The sequence below is a fragment of the Triticum urartu genome, chromosome 1, assembly GCF_003073215.2.
Source record: "Triticum urartu cultivar G1812 chromosome 1, Tu2.1, whole genome shotgun sequence".
Taxonomy (NCBI): Eukaryota; Viridiplantae; Streptophyta; class Magnoliopsida; order Poales; family Poaceae; genus Triticum; species Triticum urartu.
Window position 1 is genome coordinate 44,321,407 of NC_053022.1, and position 11,561 is coordinate 44,332,967.

At 44.8% G+C, this 11,561-nt stretch overlaps 1 protein-coding gene across 1 annotated transcript; it reads right to left on the bottom strand.

The window, feature by feature from the left end:
- Positions 1 to 646: 646 nt before the first annotated feature.
- Positions 647 to 7,023, bottom strand: LOC125532683 (protein FAR1-RELATED SEQUENCE 11-like). The gene is made up of 8 exons (XM_048696645.1): positions 6,847 to 7,023; positions 6,625 to 6,747; positions 6,470 to 6,532; positions 6,297 to 6,389; positions 5,957 to 6,213; positions 4,076 to 4,554; positions 1,524 to 1,640; positions 647 to 651 (listed from the first exon to the last, which is right to left on the bottom strand). Exons 1-8 carry the CDS (start codon positions 7,021 to 7,023, stop codon positions 647 to 649), a joined length of 1,314 nt encoding a protein of 437 aa, XP_048552602.1.
- Positions 7,024 to 11,561: the final 4,538 nt, after the last annotated feature.

An 11,561-nucleotide genomic window follows, 5' to 3' on the forward strand; every position in this document is an offset into this window, starting at 1 on the left:
ATTGTTATACATCATTTAAATTATTTTCAGGTTATCAATGCTTATTCGTTGTATCTGTTGGGGGTTGTTGGTGAAGATCATCATATAATGCCGACCTGGCTGGTCAATTGGTTACTTGAATTTAGACCGGACACCCAGGGAGGAAAAAATGACAACGAAGTTGTGGCGAAGAAGAATGGACCCTTGAATAGATGCACCGATGAGTATTTTAAAAAAGATAAGGTAAGTTCAACCGCCTTAAAGTATGCATATATGGGATGTAAATAATAAGATAGTATATGTTGATTGCATCATATTTTCGTTGTGATGCAGCTTTATATTCCTCTTAATAAGGGAAATACCCATTGGGTTTCGGTTGTCATGCATCGCCCAAAGGAAGAGTTCCAGGTTCTTGATTCTTTGATGGGACCCGAACTTGACAGCGAAATTACAGAAAAAGTTGAGGAGCTGGTACGGCATAAATTTACATGAGCATATTGAAATTATTATTTAGTAACTGAACTATGTTAAATTCTTTTTGTGCTATCGTGTATATGAACAGAAAAATCAACTTGGATATGACATACGTGATGCGAATGCGAGCGGTGCTGTGAATTTTCCGGATGTGCCTACCTGGCCTATCAAAACGTACTCCCTCCGATCATTTTTACTCTGCATATTAGAATTCTTTAGAATCAAACTTCACAAAGTTTGACCGTATTTATATGAAAAAATATCAACATCTGCCATGCTAAAGTTATATAATATGAAACTTTAAGTCATGACACATCTAGTGGTATTGATTTCACATTGTGAATATTGGCACTTTTTTCTACAAAGTTGATCAAACTTTACGAGGCTTGACTTCAGTCAAATCTTATATGCGAACTAAAAAGGACCGGAGGGAGTATATCATCCCACAACAAGAAGATGGGTGAGTAAATACTTTCATATTGTTTTAATATCTTACCTCAAATGCGAACTTATGAACCGTTGTTTGTACGGACCAGCAATTCATGTGGAATATTTGTTCTTCGATGCTTTCAATATTGGAACGGTGAAAAATGGACAAGCCATTTTTCTCAGGTCTGGTTATTTCAAATGCTTATATTCAATTAAATTCATTATGTAATACTATTTGAATTGTACTAATATGAAGTTCTAATAGGGGTCAATTGATAAATCGAGGGACTTAATGATTGCGCAGCTTATTTTTTCGGAGAGAAATACGCTCAACGATGTGAAGGACAAAGTTACCCGGCTTGCAAAGAAGAAATAGATGTGGCAAAAATTTTATACAAGAAAATTTTGTAGGCTCAAATAATGTTTACATTTATTTCGACTATCATGTCTTGTGATGAAGAAGACACTACTATTTTGAATATTTAAGTCGAGAATGACATTTGGATTATTATGTTGTCTTCATGCCGTTGTCTTTACATTTGAAATCTTCATATTTATAATTGTGCAGTCGTCAAATTGTTTTTCTGTACTGCTGAATGTTAAAAAAAATGTACATGTATTTATTATGCACTTTAAAGTACTGTCGCCGTCGCTTATTATAACACCGACGTTCTTAATTTCCTTTTCTACAAAAAAAATTGCCCACAAGTGCGCCGGCCAGTCTGACGTCAGACAGGACCGACGGCACTGTCCAACAGGGCAGCGTCGAACGACGGGTAGCATAACTAATCAAGGACGCTCGACTGCAAGTGCGCCACCGGGTATATAAGCTGGTCGTCGCGCGCTCCGTTGGGCGAGGTGGGACTAAAACTTAGCTATCGCAGCCGCCGTGCCTGCAGCGACGCGCGTGACCGCGTGGGCCGGCCCAATACCATTGTTTCCGCTCGCGGCGCGACGACGGCCCAAGTAGCACGCGGCGTGACGACGGCCCAAGTAGCACGTGGGGCGACTTGGAATGTTTAGTCCCACCTCGGCCGACGGAGCGCGCAACGACCGGCTTATATACCCGGCGGCACATAGGCTATCGAACTCCTTTCGTTGCCTCGTACTGCTACCGCCGTCCGACTCTGCCCTGTGGGACAGTGCCGCCGGCCGACGCTGCCACTGTGGGACAGTGCCGCCGGCGCACTTGTCGGGTTTTTTTTTAAATGACGGCGTTCTAAGCGACGGCGACCGTGCAATGCAGAAAATATACAGTAAACAGCGATGGCAGTACTATGCAAAAATGAGCACGTCAAAATAAACAACAACGACTTGCACAAAATTAACACATCAAAATAAACAAATTAAAACTCCTTCTTGCATTACATAGTCTGTCATCAAAACCAAATAGTCTGACATCAACGAAGTAAAATAAGTTCATATAACATATTATAACAATTATTCAAGATCAAATGTATAGAACATTAAAAAATTGTCTTCAATGAAATGGTGGAACGATCTTCCATAGCCATCCATAATAAATCTGTCTTCAATCAAAGGGTGAACTAATCTTCCATACTCCACAAGTTAAGCAAAGTTCCTACATAACAATAAGATATGTGTTAATTCACAATGAACAAATAAATTCGGTTTGAACAATAACATATACAATAACATAAGAAAATCATACTTAGGATTTTGAGGGCACGTGGACTTATAATGACCCGCAACACCGCACTGTCCACATTGACGTTTGCTTTTCTCATCAAAAGCTTTTGGTCGCCCATTTTTAGTGACATCAGGACCATCCTTACCGCGGCCTTTAACATTCTGTTTTGGTGCGCCTTTGGTGTTAACTTTTGCGGGATCATGAACAAGACCATGATCTTGATTAGGCTCGAATGCATCGTCGTTCACAAACTGTACCTCCGCACCAGGCTCATCCTCCTCAGTGTAATCATTATCTATTATGTCCCTCAGAGCCGCCTTCAACTTGTCGAATAAAAATGGTTTATGGCATGCTTTATGAGTTGCTTCAGCAGATAAGATAGTCAACTCACTGTACCTAGCTCTGTCCCCTGCACCTGCCCATCCCCATGCAAACAGATCGCTAGTGCGCTTCACGGGAAGTCCACCCCTTGCCACTTGGCTCAACCTCCACAGTACTAAACACTTAGGTATCTCACGTAAGCGTAGCTGAATCAGAACGTGAAGAATATGTTTGCAAGGAAGTCCTTTGCGATACATGCTTCTGCAACTGCACTTCACAGTTTCTTCTAAGTTACCTGGGGTGTAGTCCACAGTGAATCTGATATCTCTATTTTCCTTCCATGTCAGTATGAATCTGTGAGTGTCTGCTCCTCTCAGTCTCTCAAGGACCTCTAGCTCCCGTGCCTTCTTCATATCTTCCTGCAAGATATAAAAGTTTGCCGCAGTGAACTCACGGGCAGCTGATTTCTCAATATCTTTACACTCATCCAATACTGGTACTGGAACTGTCTGTGAGTTTGTGTAATCGTCATGCGCCTCATTCTCACGGAGACGAACTATGCAGTTCTCATAGTGCACAATCATATCAACAATAGTCATACCGGAGTCTAGATGCAAGTGAAGGCATGAATTCAGACTCTCACTTCGCTGGTTACTTCGCATACCCAAGAAAAACCCACCTGACAGATATGATGCAGCCCAAAGCCTTTTCTTCTTGTACATCCTACGTAACCATGTCTTTGTTTTCTCCGACTGCCATTTGGCGGTAAACGCTGCCCATCTCTCCTCAAATACCTTTTTTGAAGTGGCATAATAAAGTAGAGACCTGAACTCCTTTAGAGACTTATGATGAAGGTGTTTCTGCATGTTCTTCTCAATATGCCACGAGCAAAGACGATGCCAAACCTCCGAAAGTACCTTTCTTATGGCCTTAATCATTACTGCATCTCCATCAGTAATTACTGACCTGGGCCTCTTCTGACAGTGAGCCCTCAAAAACGTCTGAAGCAGCCAGACATATGTATCTTCCGTCTCGTCAGACACAAGAGCACAACCGAATACCGTGGTGCAACGGTGGTTGTTCAGACCGACAAAGGTATAAATGGCATGCCATACCTATTCATCCTGTATGTGCTGTCGAAGACTGTCACATCACCGTAGTCAACATAGTCTCGACGTGATTGAGAATCACACCAGAATATGTTTTTCAGCCTTCCTTCATCATCGACGGTGTGCTCAAAGAAGAAATCTGGATCTCTCTCTTTTCTGGTCATCATGATCCCAATGGCAGTGTCTGCATCACCTTGTGCAAGCAACTTCATTTTTTCTCTATAACACATGTTATAAAGCTTCTTCCTCCCAAAACCAGCCTTTGCATATGACCCGAACCTACTGACAAGTTGATCATAAATCATATGTTTCCTGATTCCAGCACCTGCCATGGTTAAGATCTCAGCCTTCTGATATTCTTTTATCTGACTGTGAGACCGAAGAAACGTGACTTCATCCGGTCTAGCTAGAACGTGACTGTGATCATCATTGAAACTGCTGACATACCAAACGTCACGCTCTTTATCAAGTTTCAAAGTTATATGCGCATCGCAGAAGCAACGAGTCTCCCCTCTCAGCCTGCGGGTCCTGCCTTCCATTGTACAACGTTTTGCCTGTCGTTTCCCAGCTCTCGCACACACATAACATACACTAGTAGAAAAGGGGGCTTTGGTCCAGGCCGGGTAAGCCCATTAGTCCCGGTTCAGTCCAGAACCGGGACCAATGGGTGCATTTATCCCGGTTCGTGCGGCTAAGGCATTAGTCCGGTTCACCTGGGCCCTTTAGTCCCGGTTCGTGCCACGAACCGGACTAAAGGGTGCGATGCCCATTAGTCCCGGTTGGTGGCACCAACCGGACTAAAGGTTAGACCTTTAGTCCGGTTGGTGCCACCAACCGGGACTAATGGACTTTGAGGCATTAGTACCGGTTCAGGCACGAAACGGTACTAAAGGTCCAATTTTCAAACTCCCCCCCCCCCCCCCCCCCCGTGGACCGCCTTTTCAGTTTTAGAAAAAACAAAAGAAAATGATGGAAATGTCAATAATAATAAAATAAAATAAGTTTCACATGTGATATGTGGTCTAGTTGTTGGGAAAATTTACAAATATGAATTTAGACTTTATTTACAAAATCTCTCTGGAATTTGTAAAATGGGCATAACTTTTGCATACGAACTCGGATTAAAAAGTTTTTTATATGAAAAATCATCTACTCGAAAAGTTACATCCGATGGAGACGGCCTACGGCCTGTTTGCAAATTTCTAGAATTCTCAAATTCCAAAAGGAAAAAAGTTATGCTCAAATTTCAGTTTTTTTAAATTTTCAATAAATCTGGTCAAACTATGGTCAAACTACTTATTCAAGAAGTATTAGTGTTACTAAATAATTATTCAAGAATATTAGTGTTATTAAATAATTATTTCACCTTTTTTAAATTTTGGTCAAATCTGGTCAAACTGTGGTCAAACAATGGTCAAACTACTTATTCAAGAAATATTAGTGTTACTAAAAAATTATTGTTTTTTAGAGCAATAGTTTTAAACTCAAACAGTGAAATATGTGACTTCATGCTCAAGCTAAATTCCTAAGGGTTAATAGGATTGACATCTTACTATTGTCAGGAAAACAACAAGTGCAGACTTGGAAACGAGGGAGAATAGAACCCGGAAGTTAAGCGTGCTCAGGCTGGAGTAGTGAGAGGATGGGTGACCGTTCGTGAAGTGAGATGATTTGGAATGATGAGGGGTGATTAGAGATTAAATTGAGCAGTGATGAGGGGTGATTAGAGATTAGAGGTTAAAATAATTCAGAAATTTGAAAATAAAAAAATTTCAAAAAAAATTTCAAAAAAAATATCAGAAAATTTCCTTTAGTACCGGTTGGTGTTACCAACCGGGACTAAAGGTGGACCGGCCACGTGGAGGGCCTTTAGTCCCGGTTCTGGATTGAACCGGGACTAAAGGGTCAGGGTATTAGTACCGACACTTTAGTCCCGGTTCCGGAACCGGGACTAAAGGCCCTTACGAACCGGGACTAAAGGCCCTTTTTCTACCAGTGATACTTTCTCAAGCGCTTAGTTGCCTCAGGACCTTTTGAATATTTCAGTGAGTCCTTTCTTACACTGAAACCACGCTCGTACGCATACTGATTATAGAAATTGTAAGCATCTCTTAGTGACTTGAACGTCTTCCTCATGACCTTCCAATGCATGTCCAATGATTCTTGCTGATATTCATCAAATCCGATGTCAAAATTAAACAGATCATCACCAACATGCTCATCATTCCCGCTTGTACCATCTACATCTCCCTCTAAATTAATGCATTAAACCATTTATGTCAGTCAGTTATAATTTTAAAATGTACTAGAGTGATGTAAGTTTCAAAACTTACTTTGCTGGAGCTGTCATCATGAGATGCATCAACGTGCGATTTGTCACTTTCATCGTCCACAATATTCCTCACAAAGTCCCCGTCCTCGTCCATCTGCGTGCATTGCAAAAAAAACATGTAAGCGCTCATATGGTTATTATGTCATTTCTTCTCTGATTTTATTAATAACATACCCGGAGTGCACTTTCAGCAAATGAATCATCTATATCCATATCATCATCATCATCGCCATGTCGCTGCATCATGCAAAAAAATATTAAATTTTCCGTGCGGTCTATCATATTTACCCCCTCATATTTATTGTTTCATCAACATTGATCACACTTACATTGCCACTATAAGATTCATCCAAACTCATGTAGTTCTCCTCACGAGGTTCATCCATATTCCGTGACGAGGTTTCGTTGTCCTCGCCGTAATCATCGCCATCATAATCTCCCTCCTCCTCTAACTATATATAGTTAAAAAAAATTGTACGATGAATCAAACGCCGTGTAACATCATCCCTAAAACAACTATCTTATCAAGCACAACAATGTCTCAAACCAACCTCTTGCACGGCGGCGAGGATTTCAGCTGGATCCATTTCCTCCGATGACGAACGTGATGACGGCGTGACGTTGCTGGCCGGCGGAGGCAGGTGTCGACGGCGTGAGGACGATGGCTGGTCATAGTAGGCGTAGTGCGCGGAGGGAGGCGGAGACGTAGATCGCGGGTGGGCGGCCATCTGGGCGACGGGAATGGAATGAAGCGGCGGGCACGCGCGCCGGCAGCGGTAAAGGCGCCGGGGCACGCGCGGCGGCCTGTTTGGGCCGCGACTCGGGCGACGGCGACTTCGTGCAGATGGGGGCTGTAAGGACATATTTATCCCTAAGTGTTTTGGTGATTGATGACAACGCATTTGCGGACTAATCATGTGCCATGAGTTTTCCAGACTCTTCTCTGCTAGGCACAAGACGATTGGGTGCCCCTCGAAGACTGACGAAGACGGCGTCTTTTCTACGTTTCTTTTTGGTGGATTTGAGTCGTAGGAAAGCCGTACTATTAAGAGGGGGTCCGCGTTGGAAAGGTTTGGGTGGAATCATCACGTACACGTCTCCTTTTATCCCCTCCTTCTTCCTTGGAGCTTCCTCCGTTTTTCCTGCCTCCTTTGACTGGCTGCTGTTGTGGTTGCGGTAGTACTGCTCCTGGATCAACGGTAGTACCGTGGGCATCCACGGTAGTACCGCGCGGTGGCGCGGTAGTACCGCTGGTGCTCACGGTAGTACCGCTCCCCTGGAGCCGCACTACCGCTGCCCACCAGGCTAGTGCCGCCCCTTTGCGGTAGTAGGAGCGGATGTAATTTTTTACATCCGCACCTGCCGCGGTAGTACCGCTTTCGCCGTGCGGTAGTGCCGCGCTATGCGGTCAGGCAGTAGTACCGTCCCTTGGCAGTACTACTGTGTCGAGTTTTTGCTACTTCCGTTTTTTTACGGAAGTAGGCACGGAAGTTCCCCTTCCCCCTGGACGGGACTTTTGCCTTACGGTAGTACCGCATTGGGGGCGCGGTAGTACCACGCGTGCGGAAGTACCGCCCCCAGCTTGCGTCTGTTTCCCTGGCTGGGGTCGCGGCAGTACCGTGGGACGGTACGGTAGTCCCGCACTGCCGTGCGGTAGTACCGCTTGGTTGCAAGCAGTAGTACCGCGCGGCCTTGCGGTAGTACCACTGGCCAGGCACGGTAGTACCGCTGGCCGCGGGCTGGTTGGTGGGTAACGGTTGGATCTTTTCCACACACTATATAAAGGGTCTCCTTCTTCCCCGTTGACTCACCTCTTCCACCATTAAAGCTCCATTATTGCTCCAAGCTCCATTTTCGCCCGATCTCACTCCCTAGCCAACCAAACTTGTTGATTGCTCGGGAGTGGTTGAGAAGGCCCCGATCTACACTTCCACCAAGAGATATTTGATTCCCCCTACTAATCCCTTGCGGATCTTGTTACTCTTGGGTGTTTGAGCATCCTAGACGGTTGAGGTCACCGCGAAGCCATAGTCCATTGTGGTGAAGCTTCATGGTGTCGTTGGGAGCCTCCAATTGAGTTGTGGAGATTGCCCCAACCTCGTTTGTAAAGGTTCGGTCGCCGCCTCCAAGGGCACCAATAGTGGAATCACGACATCTCGCATTGTGTGAGGGCGTGAGGAGATTACGGTGGCCCTAGTGGCTTCTTGGGGAGCATTGTGCCTCCACACCGCTCCAACGGAGACGTACTTCCTCTCAAAGGGAAGGAACTTCGGCAACACATCCTCGTCTCCAACGTCTCCACTCTTGGTTATCTCGTGCCTTTACTTGTGTAGCTTATTTGTTTCATATATCTTGCTTGCTTGTGTTCCTATTTGTGTTGCATCATATAGGTTGCTCATCTAGTTGCATATCTAGACAACCTACTTTGATGCAAAGTTTAAATTGCTAAAGAAAAGCTAAAAATTGTTAGTTGCCTATTCACCCCCTCTAGTCAACCATATCGATCCTTTCAATTGGTATCAGAGCCTCGTCTCTTTATTAAGGACTTCACCGTCCAAAGAGTATGGTTGATACCGTAGACGGTGCGGAGGAACACTCCGGTGTGAATCCTATCTCGTCTACGGGCGATGGGGGAACTTCGGTCTCTCGTGAGGAGTTCAATGTGGCCTTGGAGACATTGAAAATCTCCATGACGACCGAAGTTGAAAACATGTTTACTAAATTTCTTGAGGGGCTTAAACTATCCACCGCACCGTTGAAAGTGGGTGATCCCGCCATCAAGGTGTCGGATGCTATCCCCGACAAGGGGGAAGCTAGTAGTGAAAAGGCTCCTTCTAGTGGCAAGAATGGCACCGACATCTTTGCCCATGTGGAACCACCACTTGTTTATGGTGGACCGGTTCCTTCCACTCATTTGAATCATGCCGGTCCCCCCTAAGATTGTGAAAAATGAGGATTTTGATTCTTGGGTTTACCGCTTTAAACGTCATTTAAATCATGTGAACACTAACCTTTGGAGAATCATTGAAGAAGGTTTCTATCCACATGATCCAAGCAACTTCACTCCTCGAGAAGCCGCGGACAATCAATTCAATGAGAATACTCTCTTCATCATTCAAGATGCAATTCCACCCGAAGACCTACCTCATCTTCGTCCCTTCGCCTTGGCCAAAGATGCATGGCATTGTGTCGTGTCTCTCTACCGGGGAAGCGCAAGCATTCAACGCTCCAACTATGAAGTGGTACAAGATGAGGCCGATGAGTTTGCAATGAAGGAAGATGAAGAACCTCGTGAGCTTTATCGGAGAGTAACCAAACTCGCGGTCTCACTACGAGATCACGGGAGCAAGGACACGGATGACAATTGGATCAAGCGCAAATTCCTCAAGGCAATGATGCCCTACCACAAGGCCATGTCTTCCGTCATTCGTCAAAGATCGGACTTCCACACTTTGACCTCAAGCGAAGTGTTGGATGAGTTTGTGTCCATGAACATTTTGGACAAGACCGCCGACAATGCGGTGCTCCGTTCTCAACGGGCAAAGAAGCCTAACCTTGCATTGAAGGCCAAGCTCACCGTGGAAGAAGAAGAAGAGGAAGAAGAGGAGAGCAACCCCGAAGATACGAAGTATGCATATCATGAACACATGGCACTTGCTTCAAGGCAATTTTGGAGCAAGAAAAACTCGAGGCCCAATTTTAGCAAAAACAACTCGAGTGGCACAAGGGGCAAGCAACGTGTAAGGACTTGCTACAATTGCGGCAACGTGAGTCATTTCGTTGCGGAATGCCCGTATGAGAAGAGGGAAGACAATGGTGGCAAACTCATCCGAAAGGACAAGGCCAAGTCGTTCCCCAACAAGAACAACTTCACCAAGAAGACACCTCCCAAGGCTTTGGTTGTGCAAGAAGAGTACAATGAGGATGATGATGATGATGATGATGATGATGAGTCGGTTGCCATGGCCTCCGTTGCCATTGCAACAACGTCACGGGTGTCTCTCTTTGACTCACCCAACGAGAGCATCACCGCCAAGTGCCTCATGGCTAAAGCCACCAACAAGGTAACCTCCAACATCAAAACTACCATCATTAATCATCCTTCTCTGATGGATAGCATTAATGAACTTGAGGGAGCTAATGTGGAGGCTAACGAGTTTGAGGCCTTTATGGGAAAACTCAAGGGAAAATCCAAGAAGCACTTTGTTGCTCTCTTGGAACAACTGGGTGAGGCCAATGACATGATCGAGGCTCACGAAGACACCATCTCTAAGATGGAAGGGCATAGTCATGACTATGCCGATGAGATTTTGGATCTTTCCAATGCTCTTGAGGAAGAGCGTGGTCTTCGTTTGGCTCTTGAGGAGTCACACAACGTTGATCATGCTAAGTTAAAGAAAGATTATGATCATGCCCTCATTGTTTCTCGTGTGCTAAATTCCGAGAAGGCCAAACTCGGGGTTGATCTTGCTAGACTCAGAGAGGAGTTTGATATACTTGACAAGGCCCACGAGGCCTTGAAGGGTATTCATGCTAGTCTCAAGGAGTCTCATGATCAACTCCAAGTGAAGCTAACTAAGGAGAAAGCAACTTTTCCTCATATGGTTTTAATTGATAATGCAAATGCTACTAACACGTGTTGTGAGCATATACATCTTGTTGAGGAAAATGCGAAGTTGAAGGAGCAAGTTGAGAAAGGTCTTGAGACTTGCATACAAGGCAAGAAGAACCTCAACGATCTCTTGATCAACCAAAAGGGAGGTGTGGCCAAGGAAGGGGTTGGGTACGTGCCCGACTCCAAGAACAAGAAGAAGAATGACAAGACCAAACGACCTCCTCCCCTCATGCAAACCTTTGTGAGGGAGGGAGAGAGTGCCCCTAAGGAGAAGAAGAAGAACAATGTCAAGAAGGGCAATGTCATCCCTCTCAACAAAGCCGGCGATTTTAACCCTTCTTATGTGTTATGCCGTGCTAGTGATGGGCATGTTTATGCCAAATTTGTTGGTTCTCTTCATGAATACATTGAATGGTCTATTTGGGTTCCAAAAACCCTTGTTACTAACATCAAAGGACCCATTACAAAATGGGTACCTAAAACCAAGCATTGATCTCTTGTAGGTGTTTGCTTCCGGTGGGGGATCATGGTTTCTCGATAGCGGAGCTACAAATCATATGACCGGAAGCAAGGACTTGGTGGTGGACGTGCACAAGGTTCCATCTATGCCCACCAATGTCGAGTGGGGTGACGCCTCATCTTCTAAGGTAT

What these genes read in the sequence shown, in the direction of transcription:
- LOC125532683 (XM_048696645.1), bottom strand. Translation starts at nt 7,023, where the DNA reads ATGGCCGCCCACCCGCGATCTACGTCTCCGCCTCCCTCCGCGCACTAC. An exon ending in TCCTCGCCGCCGTGCAAGAG is followed by an intron (nt 6,748 to 6,846) that starts GTTGGTTTGAGA and finishes AACTATATATAG; the next exon opens with TTAGAGGAGGAGGGAGATTA. An exon ending in ATGATGACAGCTCCAGCAAA is followed by an intron (nt 6,214 to 6,296) that starts GTAAGTTTTGAA and finishes ATTAATTTAGAG; the next exon opens with GGAGATGTAGATGGTACAAG.